Source organism: Atheta coriaria, unplaced genomic scaffold (assembly GCF_025399875.1).
Source record: "Atheta coriaria isolate IRGN ID8LTWV9N9 unplaced genomic scaffold, Caltech_Dcor_3.1 hic_scaffold_9_pilon, whole genome shotgun sequence".
Taxonomy (NCBI): Eukaryota; Metazoa; Arthropoda; class Insecta; order Coleoptera; family Staphylinidae; genus Dalotia; species Dalotia coriaria.
The window spans coordinates 11,494,041-11,517,627 of NW_027045451.1; the positions used below are offsets into that span (position 1 = coordinate 11,494,041).

Here is a 23,587-nt window from a genome sequence, read left to right on the forward strand (position 1 = left end):
AAGTAGTTCTAAGCCGATGCGGCGTCGACTCGATCGTCACGTCTCGCCGCAACCGCTTTAAATCGCACTTGTTAGATAAACCGAGAGGAAAACGCAGGGCGGGTGATGTTTAGGTAGCCAGGAGGGGTGGAAGCAGTGCGCTGCTCCGCTCTCTTGCATTAAGGGAAAAAGTTATTATATCTTGTTAAACTTGCGCACTTACACAACACTAGCGCTTTTATTGCGCCGCGCGCGCGCTCTCAAACATTACACGAATTCCAAGCGCTTATGATTTGACAGCAGATGTTGTCGAAGCTTTATGAAAACCAAGAACACCACAAAAATTACATCACGATGAAAGTTATTCGGAGGGAAAGCTTCCGAAATATTCCAAGAAGTATGTTTTTTTGAATTTCATCCCCTAAAGTCCATCAAAAATCATGTACAACACGACAAGAGGTCTCGAAGGCAAAGGTATCTGATTAATTATTCAGTCAAGAGTTTCAACGTGTGCAGTGTAAATGTAAACACACTGCGATGAATACGCATGTGAGTCATACTCGCCACCCTTGTGCATTACAACCCCCGGTCGAGGAGGGTCGCTACGAATTGATACTGCTCATCAGGCGTGCGCCACGTGCCAGGCTGTAAACGACGAGGTGGATAACCGAAGGAGGGACGCAATTCGGGAATTTGCATGGAAAAACCATAACCAAACAAAATGCTACAAAAGGGGTGTTTATTAGAATTTATATCAAGATAGGCCCGCACCCACCCATGGGTGGGTACACCGCTACTAATGTAATCGCGCGAATACATCACAGAACAAACTTAAATTTAATTAAAATGCATTGCAAGCAAAAAACAACTGGTATAGATAAATGGGAGGAGACATGACGATCACACCGGAAGTCGGATGCTGAATGGAAACGTGCAGATTTTTGGTTAATGAAACCGACGGTGGGTTGTGTGTGGAATATTACAACACAAAAGAAAAACAAGAAGTGCCAGCGGGTAATTTTATGCAAATTTCGCGTGATATTTTATTTCCGGACGCGCGGCGCGTTGTTCATTAGCTTTGGAAATTGTATTCTTGAAACCTGATGTTCTCGGGGATGTAAACAATTAGAGTAATAAAAAAATTTGGGACAAATCAAATTTGCACGCGTTTTGTAATCAGGATTAACCTTATTATATGTATGAATAATAAATAAACAAAAATCTGTCGAGAAACAATTTTTTTAACTAAAATAGCATAAAAAACAATTTTTATACAAATTTTTCAGTTTTTTTAAATTTTTTTGTCTTGGTCAGCAAAATAACAGTTAAAATATTTGTAAAATTCATTTAATAAAAATTTAGTGAAAAAAAGTAGATTTGAATTGAGGTTATGTAAGGTTATTAAGAATATGCTGCCAAAGCGGCACTGGTAATATTTGAAACAAGTTTTGGGCTTTCATTGCAAAGCTTCAATGAAATGTTTAATTAAATATTCAATGAACCAAATGCAAAAACCTAAAATATCAACCAAAAATTTTAATTTGACAGAATTAACAAAAATATTGAAATAAAAATGTTTTGAAATGTTTTTATTACAAATATTAATTTGATTATAATAATATAATTGATTGATATCGAGTTAATAAATTGAATTTAAGACACTTATTGATGAAGTTGGCCGAAATAATAAATAAACTCAAATTGCAGCACTGAATGTGAAATCACGTATCTTATTATGATTGCATTTATTGTTTTGAATTCGGTATTTGTATAAGCTGCGCGCAGCAAATTGAAGCACACGACTAATTATAGCGGCAATTTATAATTTGTTTAGTTTCCGCGCGTGGAGCAAAACAAACTCGAATTTGTAGCGAACTGCCGCCACATAATAGATATTGCAAGTCTTTAATTAAAACTTATACAACTGCGCACAACATACGGCCGGAATTATGTTGACCAATTCATCAACGTCCAATTGGTGAGAAATTCATAAATTGAGTTAACGTACAACTTTAATAATAAACTACGCTTTTTTAATGAGGTATTAAGTATCAAGTGTGCTAAGAGGCACTTTAATCACGTGCTTATGATATTTTTTATACTTTTATTTTATTTTTATGTTTTGGGTTGAATTTGAACTTTTTATTTTAAAATTTTGTAGTTTGTTTGCATACTACGGGGAAATGTAAGGTTATGAATACATGGGAGTTCGCGCACGCACTTGAAATCAAATACAGCCAGGCAAATGCGCAGGCGCAAGCTTCACCCCATGACTAAAGTACTTTAATCACGGTTTTAGTTGTCCGTGATAAAATTTCCACTTTTTGTGTCTAAAAACCATGAAAATAGAAAAAATAAACAAAAACAAACACAAATAAAAACGACACACAGCAAAAAACGTGTGTTGTGAATGATTAACACAAACGGAAGGATATTTGCGCCGAGCACACAGTCGATGTATTTGCAATAACGCGCCAATGTAAACAATCAGATTTGCATAAATCGGATAAACGAGTCGAACACGCATCGAAGTGACAGAGTGAATATTCCACTTAATCGCCGCATCGACGTGTTTTAAAAGATCCGCAGTACAAAACCCCGCCTGCTCGATACCAGCATCTTGTGGAATTAGAGTGTTCGGGATAATATCCAGTCGTTAGCGTTCGAGCTCCCGACATTACTACTACCGATTGCTTCGGAGTTGCGCGGCGTATTTCTAAACACGTAGCTGAGTGGAAATCGCCAGCGTGCACAAGTGCCAACAATTATCAGAGATCGAACGTGCGAGTTCAGGCTTGCGTCCATATGCCACGCCGCAGGAAAGATAGACGTTCGCAGGTCAAGACAGGTTTACGAAACGTGACCGGGTAACTTGTTGCCATGACAACGCCGAGACGCGGCTGCGGCTGTAGCAAAACCGGGAGCCAGGGATTATAATTTAATAATAAAAATATATTTTATGCAACATAGGTGTTAGAGGAGAGATTAAAATAAAAAAAACGAATCTAAATATTACCAGCAGCCTGACGATGTCCTCCTTGGTGATCGTCATTTCGTACCGACGACGGCGTCGACGTCGTGTAGTTTTTCCGCCGGTTATTTCCGGGCTTCGGGTGGGTTCGCGTCGCATTCGGGCGCGTTCGTGATTCAGGGGTTGTTTTCCGGGCGGAGTCTCTCCTGCAGTGGCCAGGCATCCACCGGGATCGGAGCAGTCGCGTGCCGCACTGACGATCCGCACGTACACGTCCCGGTCGTGTGGTGTTCAACGCGCGTGTGGACCACCACCGCTCTCCTACTCTCTGCCACCCGCACCCGCGTTGGCTGCTCACTTGCTCAACGCGCGCGCGGCCCTGAAAAGATACGTAACGCGCGGTTTCCATCTTCCATCTGTGTGCCAATTGTGCGGACATTCAATAAATTTTATTACTCGCATTAACCGGACGTTACCTGTTTAGTGATTTAGTGAAATAATCATAAACATTAGGTATTAACTCCTCAAGGACATAATATGTGTATATGTGATAATTGAATAAGGTATTTAATTAATTCTCTTATGTGTGTTTTTGAGTTTTGGATTGTGCGACATACGTTTGATAATTAAATAACTGTTTGGCGAGGCAGAAAGATCGAAAATTTAATTGGAGGGTGAAAAATACCAAGGGGAAAGAGACACGGTGCGTAACTTTTGCTAATTGCCCAAGTTTGATGGATACTTTTTTGTCCGTAAAATGGGATTTTTAAATTTTAACATAATTTACACCCCGACGACTTTTTAATTGACATCGCTAAGCGCCGCTTTAATGCGATTTCCACTCGGTATTAATTTAAATCGACTCGATATTTAATTATTTAGTAATATAATACGACTTGTTGGATTTGTTTTATTAATTAAATTTATTATAGTTTTCAGATATTATAAATGTTGGGTGTGAATACGAAGATTTCCTGGATTTTCGCCGAGATGCGTGATGGTGTAGTAATTGACTGTATACAACGAAGTTAAACGAAAATAAATTTTAGTATCGCGATGGCGGCGATGTGCTGGACTTTGGCGGTGATCGCGTGGCAGTGCGCGTTGCTGGCGGCGGGTGATATTGCCGCTGAGATCGCCGAAGCGACCGAGGGCGGCACCGCCTCGCTGCCGTGTAACCTGGCGGCTGGGCATCCGCTGGACCGCGTCAACGTGGTGCTGTGGTATCGCGGCAATTCGGACAGTCCCTTTTATCGGTACGATCTGCGCGAAGGCCGGCCCCAGCACTGGGCCGAACCATCCCTTGGGGATCGTTACTTTCTGCGGCTCGCCGACGGCGAGAAGGCCACGCTCACCGTCGCCCCCATACGCCTCACCGACGAGGACGTCTATCAGTGTCATGTGCAGTTCTCCAGATCGCCGAATAGCATTACGCATGTCAATCTTACCGTCATCGGTAAGTACCAATTACGAAAACACATTTTTTCTTCATTTTTTGAATAAAGCTTAATTTATTTTAATAATATAATACTGGTGAGTGGTAACTAGTGGTAACTAGATAGTATTATAAGGGCCGCAGGCGGCTTATCGCGTTTGGAACAGCTTGAATTGGGAATTTGCTTATGAATTATCCGAATTAAACTTGGGCGCCGCTCGCCGCAACACCATCCACTCACGCAGGCACAGTGAGTGTTGACAATGTGTGTGTATGTGTCCGAGGCCAGCGTGTCGGTTAGTTATGGCGTTCAAATTCAGCGCGCAGCAAAAAGCCGCGGTGGGATCTCGAGGTTTGGAGCTTGTTTTCGCAATAAGTTCACTCGATCGCCTCGTCCGCGCCAAACAAGAATAACACTTTCGGGAGGAACTACTCGCTGCGCTATTATGGCAAAACGCGCCGACCTAACTGATGCTCGACACGTCCTCCTGACAGGAAAACGCTAACGTCGAGGCACGTTCGCGACACCAATTCGGGCAAAGAAAGCAATTCGGCAGAAGCGAACCAAAGCACAGCCAAAAGTTTTACTTCATTAGTATGTTTGGATATGATTTTTATAGAAAAAGAGAAATTTTGAAAAAGTATGTGTTTGTTCGTTTCACGGCTAAACTATTGGAGAAAAATTGATGAATTTTTGTGTGGTGATAGTTTAGACATTGGAGAATAACATAGGATACTTTTTATGGCAAAAATATAATTTTAAAGGGGTTAAAACAAGGGTGAAACATCAATATTACTAATTTTGCTAAAATAGCTAAAACGTTTTTCTATATTACTAGTATTAGATATCATTTTATAAAAAAATAAAAATTATAGTGTATGTTCCCGTTTCACGCCTAAACCACTCAACAAATTTTAATAAAATTTTGCGAAGAAATAGTTTTAATATTAAAGAATAACATAGGCTACTTTTTATTGCAAAGAAAGCCTCAAAAGGGCTTAAAACAGAGGTAAAACAAATATCACCTATCAAAACTTACTCATATCATCATCCGACAGCATGTAAGTGTTTAATTCCATTCTTAATTAATGTTAACCTTGTCAAGCGTCACTTGTAATTGTGTTCCGAACGCATTGGCCGTCCGGCCGGTGCATGACACCGCCTGCAGTCGCCCTGCAGCCTGGTAGACATCCAGGCACCAGGCCAACGGATCGAGGACGGGCGGGCGCAGCGTACGCGACCAGTCAGTTGCGGTCGTAATGACGGTGTGCGTAATTAATTACGCCATCCATATACATAACTACCTACACTTAACCACCCCTGCGCCATTATGAAATAATCACCTCATATGTTCAACAAAAATTCTCTTTTACATAGAAACAAAAAATAAATTTTATTTACATAAATTCTTGTATCACTCTGTAGCAATGGAGGAAATTGCCTTCCATCTTGGTGTCTCGAGGCGAGGAAATGGCCTCTGTAGTTACTCGCGCTGAAATTAAATCAACACGACTACTACCCAGTTAAATATTGCGACTTCACTTCGGAGACCATTACAGCGTGCATAAACATCGCATAAACTTAATAAATTTGACAGATGAATTTGCATTAAATTATAACCGCCCGGCAGTTGCTTTCGGTCATTTACCACCGCCCGCAAACATAGTGCCAAAAGCAAACGCATTCGAATTTATCGCCGCATCGATTTGTCGCCGGCGAATTTGAATGGCGTTATTAATAATGCACTCGATCTGATCGACGTTCGCAATTAGCGACGAGTGCCTCATTTTTGTTAATTATCGGGCGCACGCGAGCGCATCGATTAATCATCGTCATGGGTCTTGCAGAAAAATTGTCACTTTCAAGATTTATTACACTTTCGCCGGTGAATGACGCCCGGGATATTTTAATAACAAAGTTTATTAGTCGAGTCAAAATTTGACTTTCACAGAAAACAGGATGAAAAGATGAGAGAAAAAGGGTGCTTTAACGCGTAATAAAATAAATAAGCGTTGTAAAAATTAAAAGCAGATTTCGACATGCCACCGAAGTTGGAGAGTGCTTGGAGGAAAGTTTATTCCGTCTTATGATTACGTCGCATGCGATTTTGTTGGCGTGGAGTTGGGGGAAAAGAAAGCGATGTGCTTGCGAATTCTGGATTTTGTCTCTATTTCTTGCGGAGGTTGGTTGAATCCGTGTGCTCCCGAGTGGTTCGCGTTGAGTGAGCACGGCCGCTGTGTAAACAGAATGTCATGCCGGCACGTAACAAAAGTGACGCTCGAATATGCACTGATTTTTCGGTTTTGCGGTGAAGAGAAACGTAAAATGTAAAGAAAGTAGTGAGGAAATCGTTTTTTAAAACATTTTTGCCCTTTTCATCCCTTATTTCATGCTTTTACAGTTATATTTTGCATTAAAAGTAGTCTATGTTCTTTTCTATGGTTAAAATATCATTATGCAAAAAATTGTTAAAATTGGTTGAGTTATTTAGACGTGAAAAGGTAAAATGCAAAAAATATTCTGAAAAATTGTGTTTTTTCAGTTTTTTTTCCTTCAACCATTATTTCACCCCTTAATACTTATATTTTTCGGTCAAGCGGCATCTTATATTCTTGTCTTATGTCTAAACTACCTCTACACCAAAATTTATTAAATTTGGTTAAGTGGTTTGCCTGTGAAAAGGTAACACACAATCATCAATAAATTTTCTACATTCAAACACGAACTATCTTGGTTCTGTAGTAAACAGTAAAAATTATTAAGAAAAATCGTGAAAAACTTACTTTTTGCGTTTTTTTCACTTTCAACCCTTATTTCACCCCTTTAATACATATATTTTTTCATCCAACAATATCTTATATTCTTCTCCTGTATCTAACCTATCTCCACTCCAAAATTTATCAAAATTGGTTGAGTGGTTGATGCGTGAAGAGGTAACACACATAAATAGCACCGATTTCCTGCTTAAAATCATTTTCCAGTAACACACATCATGATGGCGCTGGAATACGATAGCGTACACGGGCTAAATTGAAACATTGCACCTTTTCAGCGCGTCACGCATTTATCATCCCCGCCGCGCGATCTTCATCCCGGACAAGATAACAAGCGGATCGATGAACGCTCGTGTGCGTAACGCGCAACAACGTCCTATTTATGGCGTATCCTGTGTGCATCGGCGTATGATTGTCGACCGGCAATGTAGAATTTGCATGTTAATTAAATTCAACAATAGTGTTGAGTAATCCGAAGGCGTGCGCGCTGTTTTGCAACATGCAGTACAAGCAGTGGTGCGGTGGGAGTGGATTAGGATTGGAAAAGGACCTTTATCCTGTGCGCGCCGCGCTCACATTGTTGCCCAACTCCACATTCATCTGTGTGCGGCGCACTAATTACAAACAGAATGCAATTGCAGAGCGCAAAGAAAATCAAAAACTTTTCCGCCAAGCAAATTAACGAATATTCATCCAATTCTGCAATCTGTGCGAGATTTCCACAACACGATACGAAATTTGTTTTTGTTTCGCTGTGGAGAAAATTAAATTAATGATTAAAGTGCTGACATGTGTAAAATACGTCTGGGCAATTATCGTAATCAATTTTCGATTGAATTCTTCACACACAAAACAAACAAACAAAAAAACAAAACTTTAGTTAATTGTCATGATGAAAAGAAGGAGCGCTTCAAGCGCACAAAAATCAAAAGGAAATGACGGAAAAACTTAATTTGCGAGGAAGCCATTAACTCGCTCTGTGTGTGTGTGTTTGTGTGTGGGACCAATTCACGAGGGACCTTTGAATCGAATGGCTTCTGTATTGCTCCGCAAACATTCTTTAAAGTCGCTCGTGATATCCCTTGATATCTATTTGACCCATCTAATCATCCCACAAAGGCCACACTTCTGTTGGAGTTTAATGATCTACATTGATCGATTCCGCGCGCGCGCAACCTTTTCCTTTAACGAGGACATTGATGCCGCAGGCGTTCGACGCATCTCGTATTCCGCTTTCGGCGTGCGCCGTCAAGATAAACATTCAATTTGTAGTGCTATCATTCTTATGCGATATCCATGCAGAGCTACGCGTGTAAATATTTTGATGAAAACAAGTTTTGTTGGTGTTATTGTACATTGAGATTCCAGTAATAAAATTTAGTTGTATATTTTGACTAGAGATGTCGTTAGGATGCAGTTATTGGTAATAAATCGTCAAGGTTGTTTGTGTAGTGGCAGTTAGTGAAAGTATGTATAATAAGGGGGACGAGTCAAAGACGTTCGTGTTTCGACATGTTTGGACATGTTTAGTGAGTGCGCGTGGAGTTGAGCAGAATGCCGCGTGTCGGTGTGAATTCTTTCCCCCTTTGTTAGCACTAGAGACATGTTACGTGTGTGACTGAATGTGTTTCGTAGTGGTAGTGTGCGCCCAAAGGGTCAGATGGAGGGAATCGTGTCGGTGTGAGTTGATACTGCAGCGTAGCATGAGGTATGCCTGCATTGAGTTAACAACCTCAAAATTTGAGCCTTATCGAATATAAATTAAATCCGCAATACAAATTCTATTTTTAATTAAAATATTAAAATACAAATTGTTTTAAAGTGTGTAATTTGTATTGCATTAAATAACACGTTATTGATGTGTATCACAACTTCACATGCGTGTTTTTTATTGCTATTGCACTTCGAACTTGTTTAATCCGCAAATGAATCATTCCACGTGAAAAATATGACTTACAATTCTATTTACGAAATTCAGGTCGTTGATATTCATTTATTCCGTATTCAAAAACGCAGTATTTTCCTGAATTACCGGCCTTTTGGAGTCCGTTGGCCATGCGCATAATACCCCACTCGAAATTAGAAATTACTGAAACATGCAAACGCGGAGAGGCATTGTTATTGATTCAGATTTTATCGGCGCGCTCATGTAATAAAGCGAATATGATTAACGGTATGTTATATTTCCTTGGCACGCTACAGAAAATATAACACAACGCATAACAATACATATTTCATGATTTTTTATTTTTTATTTTATGCGTTACACTTGCGGCTAAATTCTGTTTTATTCAAGTATCAATTACTCGTAATTTTTAATTTGCTCATTATTTAATCAACAAAATGATGAATATTAATAGTTTAAATATATTATGTATAGTAATATTATCAAGAAAAATGGGATTTTTGGGTTTTTGTTTGTATGTTCTCGTTTTACGCCTAAACTACTCAAACAATTTTGATAAATTTTTGTATAAAGATGAATAGGACCTTAGAGAATAACATAGAATACTTATTCTTGCAAAAATTTAACTTTAAGTGGGTGAAATAGGGGTGGAAATTCAAAATTAGCAAAAAATTAAATTACCGTTTGCAATTTGTTTTGCATATCATATATTATGTGGAAATTATAAATATATAAATTACACATTGTTATAACAAATATAAAAGTATCAAATTTTAATAAATTTGATATTTGATGTTTTTATTATTTTTATTTTATTCGTTACACTTGCGGATATAATCCGATTCCAGCAATTCCAATTAATTTTTTATTTGCTCATTAAATCTTTGATTGAAACGTAAAAACAACAAAAATGTAATTTAAACTTTCCACCGGCTAAGTGTGTAAACGGTACGTCAATAAGATCGTATATTTTAGTTTCGTCGAGTTAAGTAGGAAAAGCGGATTTCGATTCTTTGCCACCGACCCGTCTCAGGGGCAACGCCAGCGGGGCCCAGTGTCTTTTAACACATCAGTGGGAAGATCGTGTACAAATGCAAAGTGTGTTACGAAGGATTTTCCTAAGCTATGTAATCAAGATTTAGATTACTACGTCCTTTGCTCGAGCAAAGCTCTTTTTAGCGACGCCGTCGAGAACATAAAGAAACGCGCGACGCATTTAAATTTCGATTATTTTTCAATCACGCTTTTTTCTTCTTCGCTTCAATTATTTATTTCGACGTCGGCGCGCACACCCAGAATCAGCTAAACGTTGCGGAAAGTTTCGGGCGTGGTCGCAAATATAAAAGTTGGAAAGGTGATTCGTAGATAATTTATGACACGCCGAGAAAAACGCGAATTTGTCAGCCGCGATCCGCGCGATAATAAATAAAGATTTTAAATGCGTCGCGACGCATTACAAATACAAAATCAAGCGAAATGTGTCCACTGGCAGGAATTTCTATGAAATATAACTTTGCGAATATTTTATGTAAAAGGGGAAACGGTTTAGCGCGCGCGCGCGAGCCCGAAATGAAATTTTTATTCTTTGGCCCAAAACTGTCACGTTTCCAGCGGTGGCAATAAATTAAATTGTGTCTACGCTCAGCTGCCGGGGCGACGACTGATTTTACAATCTTTGCCGCCTTCTTACACACGTTTTCGCATCGCACGTCACCCGAAAGTTTTCTTCATTTTCACATTCGAAGGCTGCTCAGCACTCGCCGACTTAGCGGATATATTAGAGATACGTATTCAATACGAAACGGCGATGATTTACAATTCGAACGTGCGCGCGACGGAATTGTTTTTTTGCGCACCTCGGATATTTCATCATTGTCAACAAACTTTGCGCGATGGCTGCGCTCATTAAATTGAATATTTCGCATCCGGGGCGGCGCGCAGGTATACATTTGTTCTCCTTAGGAGTGGAGTGGAGAGGCATTGCTATTTTCATTTTCCTTGGAGTGCACTTTTTTCTGAGCATATTTCACGCCGCGCTGTAAGGAAGATAAACGCCGACTAGATAAGTATTTTGTGGAATTGTATGCGAGCACGTAAGGCACTGCATGACTCTGAAGGCTTCTTCTGTCCGAATTTTAAATCTACTTTCGCGGAATACGTCTGGATGTATCTAATCTACAAAATGATGAATATTAATAGGTTAAATATATCATTTATAATAATATTAGAGACGGAAATGGGATTTTTTTGTCTTTTTGTTTGTATGTTTCCGTTTTACGGCTAAACCACTCGAACAATTTTGATAAAACTGTGTATAGAGATGAATAAGACCTTAGAGAATAACATAAGATACTTTTTATTGCAAAAAATATAATTTTAAATGGGTTAAATAAGGGTAAAATTTTAAAATAGTAAAAATGCAATTTACGGCTTAACATTTGTCTGAAATATTGTATAATTTTATGAAATTATAAATATATAAACTACACATCACTATAAAATACTCAAAAGTAATTTTTTTAATCTTTTTGTTTGTTTGTTCTTGTTTCACGCTTAAAGCACTCAACCAATTCTGACAATTTTTTGTACAAAGATAAAGTAAATCTTAGGAAATAATATAAAATACTTTTTACTGCAAAAATCTAACTCCAACGGGGTTAAAATAAGGGTGAAAACATAAAACAGTAAAAAATTCAATTTACCGCATGATATTAGTCTTCCATATCATATATTATCAGGAAATTATAAATGTATGAACTACGCATCCCTGTAACATATAATATGTTCCCGCTCATAATGTGCTACTGGCGGAAAGTGTGCGGAAAATCTCTTCCGCCAATATGTTATGTAAGGCTGTTTACACAATCTCACGCTATGCGAACAAGAGGAGTAAATATCAATCTGCAGCCAGGGCGAGCCATAACCATCAGGCGCGGCGCAGGGAGGCATCTGATTTTCTCGCCGAGATGCTGCGACGATGCTAAGATGCGAAGAACAGCACGACAAATTGATTTCTCTGTACACATACACGCGCGCATTCTTTTCCCATGGCTAATATCGACAAGATAAACAAAAAGCCGGAATAAAATGAACAAAGCAAACCATTTACTTTGCCATTGTTGCGCATGCGTAATTACATATCTTATGTATAGATAATAGTATATTAGGTATTAAGTGCGCTAAGTGGCACTTTACCCACATTCAGCGACGTTTCGTTTTTGAATTTTTAATTTTAAAACTTTGAATTTTGTGCACATTACTCTGAAATGTACGGTTATAAATACATGGGAGTTTGCACATGCGCAGATGCAAGCTCCATCTCGTGACTAAAGTACTTTAGCCACGGTTTAGGCCATCCGTGATTAAATTACTACTTTTTACGTCTCAAAACAGTGGAAAATGTAGAAAAAATAGTTTTTGGATAAAAATATTTGGATGCAATATAATAGGATGAAATGCAAATCGGATTCGGTGGATACAAATGTGTATTTGCTCTTTAAATAACAATCGGGAAACATATAAACTCGTCGTTGGAAAAAACAAACAGAGTCGGCAAAGATACGCGTTCGGAAAATAGTTGGAAGGAAAAAAGGCGCCGCGGTCCGAGCGCAGCCCGGCGAGAAACTCTAGAGTCACAGACATCGAATGGCGAATCAAATGGGTGTTTATTTTTCAGTTCATGGCGTGTACATTTCCGCTCGATAAACCCCGGCAAAAAATTCAGCCGCCGGTCGTTTTAGTTTATATATGGTTTTAGACCCGTCGCATAACATTGTAAGTTGTAAAATTTGTTAGAAACTTGCCGCCACTTCATTTATTGACATTCATGAGTGTGCCATAAAAATTAATCATTAAGTTTTATTAATTTCGAAATAAAAACAAAAAAATAATTAAATTCACTGTTTGAAATTTGCGTTGCACATCAAATATTGTCAAAAAAGTATATATGCATTGCTTTAACATACGAAAACGTAGTTTTTTTTACTTTTTGTTTGTATGTTTTCGTTTCACGACTAAACCACTTCACTAATTTTAATCAATTTTTGTATAAAAATAAATATGACCCTAGAAAATAACATAGATATATTTGTTTTGTAAAAGTATATTTTTAAAGGGTAGAAACTTATAAATAGTAAAAAATATAATTTACTATTTAAAATTAGTCTCACATGTCACATATTATTCAGACGTTATAAATTTATAAACTAAATATCACTGAATACGTGAATGTAAATTTTTAGTATTTTTGTTTCTATGTTTCCGTCTTACGCTTAAACCACTCAACTAATTTTGATAATTTTTTGCGTAAACATAATTTACACCCTAGAGAATACCATAAGATATATTTTGTTGCAAAAACATTATTATAATAACCTCAAAACCACCTTTTTCTTAAAAAAAGAGTTTTTCCCAACTAACGAGTATTTATGTGAGTGGCTTGTAATGAAAATTCAAAATTCATTAAAAAAGAAAGCGCACCATATTTCTGAATTACGAAACGGCGAAAGTTGCAAGATATTAGTTGCGAAATACTTTCCTAACATGATGTCGGTCCAAGTTTCCTCCATGCCACGCGAGGTGTATTAGCATAAAAGAATGGGGCTTGGCAACCCTTAAGAGCCGCTTTAGAAGAAAGTAGGATAATTCCGCAACACGACACATTTGCAACTTGTTAAAAAACAACACCCGCACAGCCGCCTCATGCCGGCCCTATTTCAGTGTTGTTATTGCAATCATAGTATGCGCACTTTGCGGCTGTACATTCCACCCGACACGCCGTGGGAATTCAATTTCGGAGCGTATTTAAACCGAAACGAAAGCGAGAGCGGCCATTCTTAACAATTGTCTCTGGGGCTGTGCTCTAATCTGGCCCGCGCGCTAAAACCACGGCTGTTGGAGCTAATTCGATTTGACCTAATTGAAGATAGGACCGCATTGTTTTCCGAATATTTCGGCGGCGCTTTAATTTAATCCCTGGCCGACGCGTTTAAAAAAGCTGCAACATTGAACTTGATGCTCCGGCAATCTTTTAATGAATCAAGTCGGCGTAAATCTTATTTTACGAAAGCGTTTTCAGGCCAAAGAATGTGCCCTGGCATAGTTTATCTAACTGTCGTGTCTCTCTTCGGGAAAATCGAAGCACAGGCTGAAGTTTTCCAGCAGTGTTAAATATTGACCTCGGACGGTTGAAGCAGTTAGCGAACGGGATGAAAGCGGGTCGGATGTTGAGGAGCGCAAACACGTTGACTTACAAATGCCCAGACTGTCACATATTTTCGGTTAGTCGCACAAGTCTTGGTCTTCGCCGGAGGCATCATTTATTTACCAGCAATGTTCATTACCGCGCTGCGCTGAATTATTTGCATTCGGGGTTTGAACTTGTTGTTGTTGTTTTTTTCGTTTTTGGTGAACGCGTACGAATAAAAGCCGGCTTTTTATTGCGCAATATGGCGGACGGCGGTTTGGGGAAACTTGGCACTGGATTTGGGCCAGCATATATGAGTGGGAACTGATCATAATTCACTGTTATAATGTTGCGAATGGCGGCGTCTACGCAGTTTTGTATTGATCCCGATTAAATTCAAATAGCTTTTGAAAAAATTTGTTTTTTGAAAAAAAAAACATATTTTTTTACATGTTTTTGGATAATTTAAGTAGAAAGTTTTTTTCTGATACTAGAATAATATTATTTTTTTGAAAAATAATAAGATTATATGTAAAATCGGAAAAAAATAAGTTTTGATTCAAAAATATAAATTTTTTGCAAAAAAAATTTCCAAAAATTGAATTTCTTTATAAAATCTACTTAGCTCTTAATACAAAGAGTATATTATCTGTCATAACTAAGAAACAAGCTTTCTTGGAAATTTGGCAAAATTTTTGCAAAAATTTGCAAAAAAATTTAAAAATTGCAAAAAAAAAATTTACAATATTTTTTATTCCACGATATCGAAGAAAATTTAGAAATAAAATATTCAGTTAGAAATTTAATACTTTTATCCACATTTTCTTTGTTTTCTTCCACGTATCCTGACAAGCAGTTGTTTATCAAAAAAGAGAAAACCGTGCACCCCAGTTCGTTATAAAAGAAAACAAATCCTTTGTACTCGTGTGCACTTTATCGATACTATCAAAAAGATTGACTTGATCTGAGGCAATCGCAGCGAGATGGACGAAATATAACGAGAGAAACCGGCGGAAATAAAAGAGAATCTAGTTTTCACAAAACACCAAACAAAAACTTCGTATTTCTTAAAGCCGGAAATATAAATTTAATACAAACAAAATGTTTTAGTTCTGAAAGTGAAGTGATGAAAATTGAGTTATGTTGCAATATATGAATAATCATGGATTACACGCGTGGTGCGGCGCATAGAAAACTTTAACTTTTAGGTTAGATATACATATATAATAATAAGCTTCTAAATAAGAAACCAATTTAAGTTTTCGGTACATGAAAACTCTCCCACTCGGAAGTTTTCTAGTTTCCGGTCGCTGTCGATGGCTCCCGCGCGCTTTTATTTTTACAACTCTGACTTTTAGGTCGCGCGTATGTTCTTATTATATGCACATATTGGAAATTTGTTCATCTACTCTCCCGGCGGCGGCTGAGGCGGCGGATTGCCTCCCCCGCACTCTCGAGTATTGTTTTTCAAGCCACAGGTATCTTGATATCGAATTTTAAGTTATCGATTTCATCGGGTGGCACAGCCATCTCGTGTAGATGTGTGGGTGTATGTGTACTAGTGTAGGTGTGTGTGTGTGTGGGTGCGTCGCGCATCTTGGATTTCTTCAGGGAATTCGAAGCCTATTGCTTCTCTCTTTGTGTGTATCGACACATCCTCTGTTTATACCCGACTTCAGGACTACATTTATTATATCTTCGATATCGCACACGTCGCGCGTAAGCCAAGATGAAAAATTTATTTCTGCCACTCGGTTGGGAATATTTTGCAATATCTTGATAAAAATTAAACAAAAATTCATCAAATTATATAAAACTAAATTTTGGTGTGTTTTAATCAAAATATTGCGCGTGTTATTGACAAGATTATTTTTTAATTAAAATTTTAATCATTTTATTTTTTAGTCAAAATATTGCAATTTTTTAAATAAAAAGTATTTTATATTCTTTCCAATACTTTTTAAAATAAGTATTCAAAATTTCATGTTGATCGGTTCAGTAATTTCTCCGTGAAAGCGTAACCAACATACAAATAACCTCCGCAGCGTTTCGATTGACTTTTATTGCAATTCAGAATGATTTTATCGGTTTTAAAATAATCGTGCTCATGTGTGAGTACAGTACATGTGTGTGACGCAAAGGAAATAAAATTACGGTATTAATCAAATTCGCCGCGTACAAACTCGCTAAATATTTAATAAATTACTTTTGCGTGCGTACATGAACCGCGGATGGAAGTTTATAAGCCACTCCTGGACGCTTGCGCCCGGTACAATTTCCGCCAACTGCTCACAGTAATTAGATGAGCATAAAATATGTTCCGGAAACTTTTGTATTAATACTTTAACAAGCCATTCCGCGTTTTTTTATCGGCCGTGGGCGAAGTGATGTGAAAATTTTATTTTTATTATTTTGCAATTCATTGAACACTCAAAACTTTGCTAATTGATTTAAAACAATTAATAAAAGTTTATATTGTATAAAATTAAATATTCAAGTTGTAATATTTGTTTTGTGTGGTTATGAAATTGTAAATAACACTTGGTAAAGCGTAAAATTATTTTTAAAATCATAGAGGTTGAAATAATTTATTTTTCTACTTTTACCTTTAAAACTGCACTTTTTTCACTGTTGTGATATAGGAAAAGTGACATTTTAGTCACGGACGGCTCAAACCGTGACTAAAGTGCTTTTATTTATATTTTCTCGATTATTTCAAGCGAAAATAAAAAATCATTTTAATTACAAAAATAGCTTCACTAAACTTTATTACTCTGCGCATGCGCATCAAAAATATACATTTGTTGATGATAAAACATCAAAAATGAAATTTTTAAATAATTGCACTCTCTTTTTGACTTTTTGACATACACTACAATCCACTCATCGCATCCCCCAGTGAAATATAATGTAAACAAATTTTGTTGTTTTATTAGTTGGAGTAATTTTCCATGTTTGCGCATATAAAACCAGCGACTGCACTTTGGTGTAATGAATCCCGAAACCCACTAAAAACACATATAAAAAAATATGACCACGTTGACGATTTCATAATTGCATGCCGGAACAATTTAATAAGCCACTGCATTCCTGCATTAGCGTGTGTACAGAGCATGCACGCACCGATATAATATAGTCGACGGTGGTTTTCGCGGCTGTTTGCTTAAGGACTTGAGTATGAATTATTGATCGCGCGCGTGCGAGGCGGCCGGCGGCGTCTCCGAAAATTGACGTGCTCGTCGAGAGTTAATTCAGAGCAGGTGTTATTTCGCCATTATGCGCCGCTACACTGATGAGATGTCTTTGTTTAAGCACCCGTCGTTAGCGCAGAGTGCACAAACAGCCAAGAGGAGACCAAGCCGAGACAGTGCTCGTGGGAAGCACTTGCGCAATTGTTTCATTATTAGCGCAATGTGCATTTTAATGCGACGCGAGATTTTTCGCATTTTAAGCGAAACAAAAAAAGATAATTAGAGTGTCACCTTGTTTTAACAATAATAAACTCTTTATAACGATGAAATTTATACAATTTGAATAGTTTATATTAATTTCTTTTGTGTAACGATGAAAAATATTTTAATTTCAAGCAATTATGAGCTAGAATATTTTTTTAAAGACATGACATGGATGGTAACATTTGACATATTGTTGTAATTATGATCCCAACATTACTACAAATTGCAATGCAAATTTCTATAACTTAAGCACGATTTTTCAGCTACTTTGTTGAAGTGCACAAGCAGTTACTAGAAAATCATTTAAATATAACACAAGTGAATACAACTTTGCGATGCACAATTCATATTTAGGCTTTAGGAAATATTTACCGGCATTTTTACTAGAATAATTGAGTTTATTACCAGTTTATAAAAAATTAACCATAATATTTAGTTTCTCATTTGCTAGTCGATGTAACTTGACGTTATAAATTTTATTTTTCGGATTTAACATCAAAAAGCATCATTTTTACGCTCAGAGAACCCAAAAGTTGTTTCACCACTGCAAGGGTTTGGAGGGTCCTCGTCCGCTGGTCTGCAATGTATTAGATTTGCGCGTCGTGTGTGGCCTTCAACTTGTCGAGTTTAATTAATTTTAGCATCCCCAATAATTATTACAGTGTGTGGTCAAAGGCAGGGTCAGTTAGCGAGTTCAAAGTTGGCGTGCGACATGGTCGATGGACACCGGCCGTCATTATGAATGCCATACATCAAAAGGTGTGACTTTCCGCTTTGTGCCAGTGCACATCTCGATAAATTCGCATTTCTATCGAATTCAACGAAATAAAATGTTCCATTGAGTATTGCTACAGCAATTGCAGTTGTATTGCTATTCTCGTAGCTATGCAAAGGGAAAAAAGTTTTAAAAGCATTTCTGTGGTAGCATAGAAATTTTGCATATATTGAAAAGTGGATTTGAATGTTTATAATTTACATATAATTTATTTCCATGTTTGACGCGCACACATTCGAGTGGAAATCGCATGGATCGGAATTGTCATCGCGCGAAAGTTTAATGCGTACACATCGGAGCGGAAACTAAATAACTTTTTAACTTTCCGCTTCACATTTAATAATTCGAAGTAATGCCATACAAAGTTGTTTCGTCGCAACGCTAGCGCAGTTAAGCGAAGGATGAGGAGAGGCTGGAGCCAGGAAATTACTTATTAACTTTAATTGAATTTCAAAGTGACATAATAGAACGTAATACCTCAGGTTCATGAAATTAAAATTCGGCCTTTGGCGTGCGCTACGCAAGATATTTTAACGAAACCTATACCGAAATATAAGTTAATCAAGCGGCAGTTCATTTAACAAACTAAACTTTTATAAAAATACAAAAAGGGGATTATACAAATGTTTTTGATCTTTAAATTGGAATTTTATGCTCAATATTAATATATTTAAGTTAAAATATATGAAAGTACGTAAAAATATGATATTTTATTTTTTATCACATTTTAAGAAAAAAACCTCCAAATCGGATTATTTTTTTGAAAAATTATGAAAATATATAAAAAACATAAATTTTTCTAAACAATAACAAATTGCAGTATTAAATACCTTAAAAATTTAAAATCAAAAGACGATATCAATTTTTCTTCATTATTTAAACACAATTTAACCTCAAAATTTCTAATTTTTTATTATTTTTTGCTATTAAAACATTTTTTATCTCAACGAATTATGACTATAAATTATCTTAAAATCCATATAAACAAACACAAAAAATTTCAACTAAATCATTTTAATGCTTTAGGAGTAATTCCATAACAAAAGAATTAAATACCAGAAAACATAGAGAATACTATACTTTATCCACGATTAGGCAATAATGCCAATAAAATGCTACCTAAATAACATTATTTTTATTACGACATTTTCCTACTTGTAAAAGATATTTATAGAATTTATTTCTGAAATCCACAAATCCAGAATAAGCATCGCGCCGACGAGGCTAATGCAGTTTCAAAGGCGACCCTAATGTCGCATGCGCCGCACGTACTTCACCTTTTCTCAATTTGGGCGTTATTTGCGGCGCTTTTGCATCGTTGTATGTAGCTTAATATTGCGGCTGCGACACGCCGCCCCCTCAATTGACAAGCTACAAGCTAGTTTGCTTATGTGGGTCAGCACATTTTGTTGCATCGCATTCGTATTAGTATTTTATTGTCCATGCGGTTGAAACTAAACCAACGCGGAAGTAGAAATAAGAGCGCAATTAAGAATTTCAAAAGAGCAAGCACCGTATCGCCCCATGGGCTATAAATAGCGAAAAGTGTCGACAATCTTCTTTCGACTAGCCTTCACGGCGACTCCTTGATAATAAAATAACGTAGATTCCGTGCAATGAATTGATATCAAACTCGCACACTTTGAAACAAGAATTTATGTTGGTGTACGTTGCCAGCTTGCCAAGAAAAACGATCATAAATTTTGCTAGTGTCAAACATTCTTATATTTGAGAAACGATCATTTTGGAGTCTTTAATGTATTTTTTTTCTATTTTATTTTATTTTTGTGTCACAAAAGTGGAATTTTAACAATGGATGGCCATAGTCGTGACTAAAGTACTTTATTCACGCACTGGAGCTTGGAGATCGAAGTTTTAAAATTAACGTAAAAATGAAGTGAAAGTAGAAAAATATCATAAGTATCAAATCGTTAAACGTTGTTAAAGTGCCACTTAGCGCACTTGATTCATAATATACTATTTCTTGTCCCTTGGAAATTATGTTTGGTTAATTTTTAAATGTTTAACAACCATTTCCATAATTTCCGGCACCGGGGACAAAAAAATGTTTGATTTATTCAATTCCGCACCGCACAGAAACCCTTTAGCACGTATATTTGAATAAATGACGTGCCCTAGGGAAGGCCGGGTAGACAACCACGCCCGCAACCAGAGAATGAAGCTTTTTTAGCTCCCAAGCGAAGATTTCATCCACCACAAAGTTGAGCTTTGCGCGATTGCAGCGCTAACGCGGTTTGGAAACAAAACAACCACATGAAAAGATTAATTTATGACGCGAGAAGATGCTTGCGCGTTTTAGTTTCTGCGGCTTTGCAAAATGGAAAAAAAAACTCGGCCGCGTACCAAAAACCGCCGCTCGTTTAATGATATAATAATATATCGCTAATAAAATGCGAGAGTTGCGTTGAACGCGACTAGATTTAGAGGGACATAAAAGTGTCCGAATGACGTAGTGCAACGCATGCAAATTTAATAGTAATTATCAGCGGCGCGCCCCGGGGCGAAAAATAAAAATTGATGAAAAATGTTTGCAAGCGGCGCGCAGAGTGATAATTGAAACCTGGATGCGTTTGATTTTGCTTTTACGGCGCCGGATCTTTGCGGCGTGTGAAAAACAGGAAAGCACTAGCAAATTTATACGTTGGAAAATCTATAAATGTAAATTTCCCTTTTAGCATCGAGGCGCTCCTGGCGTTCCCGAAAGCGTTAAATTTCTCGTTTTCGCGTTAGAGGAATAAAATAAACGTTTTTTGGAACTTTGCGGCTTTAACCCGTCGCAGGAGGAGAAAAAGTGAAACCCACGGCGCAGGAGTTTCGCTTGTGTTTTATTTCGTGCCAAGAAAGTTGCGCGTATAAATATTCATTACTTGAAGAGGCTTTTTATACTCACAAATATGAATATTAGCCTATTACCACTGCAATTGTGAAAAATTCAGATTTTCTTAAAAAAAATTTTTTCAAACATCCAAGTGTTTCGAATTGATTTCAAGTAGCTTTTGAAACTGTATTCCTCTTTACTCATCTTAAAACAACCTTATTAGCGCCGCCGCTTTACCTATATTGGCCTCCATCGTAATTAATTGCTTCTTCAGCGCTTCGCATTCACTTAGTTAATGAAAAGCGTCGTGCGGCGTCAAAGAGTGCACGACTGCATCACCGTGTGCGCGCCGTGGGGATGTTTAATCGATGGAAGATGGCAAAAGCGAGCGGCAAGCGGCTGCAATAACCAGTTGAAACAAACACACGCCGGCGGCGGCGAGTGCGGGCGAAATCCGCGAAAGGGTGTAATCCGGTATAAAGCAGCTATTTACGGTCGGGAGTGCTTCGGATTCGCACCCGCAAGATCTTGTTTAATACACAACAACCTCGGTCACGGCATAAACAACGCGGTGCTCGCGCAGCGCAAAACAATGCACAATGTGTGGCGCGTGGTTATTTTGGTGCATTATTTAGTCAACACGCAAATACGAGCAATCTACGAGTAGACTTTGCAAATAATGGAACGTGTTATATGTTTTCTGTGTATTGTACACAGAATATTTTTTTATATTACATATTATATGCAAATTGTAAATAGTACAATGTTGTAATATCACAATTTGGGAGGAAAAATGTGATTTTAAATGTAATTTTTACGTTTTGTTGAGTTTTATTTACATTTTCTGCAAATAAATTCAGTTAGTGACTAATTAAAAAGTTAGTGTTTGGTGTGACACTAAAAATAGTCGAAAAAATTGCTGAAAACTAACAAAAAGTACAAAAGAATTGCAAAAAATTTATTTAATTTTTATTTTTTTTTGATTTTTTGTTTGATATTGTAATATTTTTCTTATCCGGAAGGGCAGAGTCTTGTTTACCACAAAAATTTAATGATTTAAATATATTTTTTGCCAATTTTCAATTTTTTTCGTTTTTTTTTGGAGAAAAAAAATGACAAAAATTAAAAAATAAACTTTTTCTCATTTTTTTCTTTTCTAAATGTAAAAATACCAAATGATGTGAATTTGATGCATTTTCTGGCCGGAATGTGTGTTACCTGGCCGCTTAAAAGCTAGCAATATAAGAACACACATTAAACCACCCCGAAGACAATTGAAATAAGGAAAAATGCGGCGCGCCTGGCGGGTAAGTCATCGCGTAAAGCAAAACGACGCGCCGCGAAATGAAATACTTGAAATATTCAACAATTTTTGCCCGCCATCAGAGCGCTGCGCGGCGCTCGTGTAGCTATGCGTTTGATAAAATTCCGGCGCGCATTTATATGGTCTGCGACGAGTGCACATCAACGAGCGAAAGAGAGAAAAACGGGTAATATCTCACCAGATCTGGTTATAAAGCATCGCCGGGCAAGGACGACGCGCGTGTAACATGTGCGCTCCATAAAACAACTTGCATGTAAACATTGTATAGGCCAATTTATTATTATAGACGGCCTCCTTAAAGCGCGTACGCGCCGAAAGTCAACCACTGAGTTTTCATGCGATGGTGAAGGCGCCGGGCGCTACGCACTCATCAAAACGCGAACCACCGCCGGCTGAACAGCTAATGTCGATGTGAATATATTACATGCTGAATATTTTACTCTACGCGGTACATGCGAGTAAGTTGGGAACAAATAATACGGAATCATAAAACGAGGGGTAAAATTAAATTTTCAGGACGGAGGCAGCCTTGCTCCCGCCGGATATACACGTACGCCATGCTCACGCAACTTCCATCATGGCAATTTGCGGACGAAATATAGAATCTCTCGCAGGCCCCAAAATTTCGCAAACAATGACAAACTCGTCACAATATTTCATCACAATTAGAACAACTACACGGGCCGCACGTAATTTGTCTTGGTTAATTATCCACGTCACTTTCGAGTTTGCACGCGCTTGACGCGCCAGAACCCGGAATCGTCGTGATTGTATTATTAATAGCAACTGAGGAAATTTTAGATTTGCGTTCGGAAAAAATTTGTTAACTTGGTGGAATTATTAAGCACATTAACGTGTTATTGTGTTTGTTATCTGCGTGTCATTAAAACAAGATGCTTTAATAAAGATTCATCTTAAAAGCAATTAAAACACAAAAAATTTC

General features: G+C 37.4%; 1 protein-coding gene across 4 annotated transcripts in view; it reads left to right on the top strand.

Annotated features, from left to right (window-relative positions):
• The first annotated feature begins 3,146 nt into the window (after nt 1–3,146).
• The window catches only part of LOC135798621 (nephrin-like), a 56,195-nt gene continuing 35,754 nt past the window's right edge, over nt 3,147–23,587 (top strand). The window contains exons 1-2 of one of the 4 annotated variants that reach the window (XM_065311502.1): nt 3,147–3,513; nt 3,883–4,406. In XM_065311502.1, coding sequence (XP_065167574.1) covers nt 4,007–4,406 — 400 coding nt within the window. In that variant the 5' untranslated portion in view covers nt 3,147–3,513; nt 3,883–4,006. Of the gene's footprint in view, nt 3,654–3,882; nt 4,407–8,655; nt 8,841–23,587 lie in introns of those variants that run through there. The other 3 variants (XM_065311501.1, XM_065311500.1, XM_065311503.1) reach the window with 3 other exon arrangements.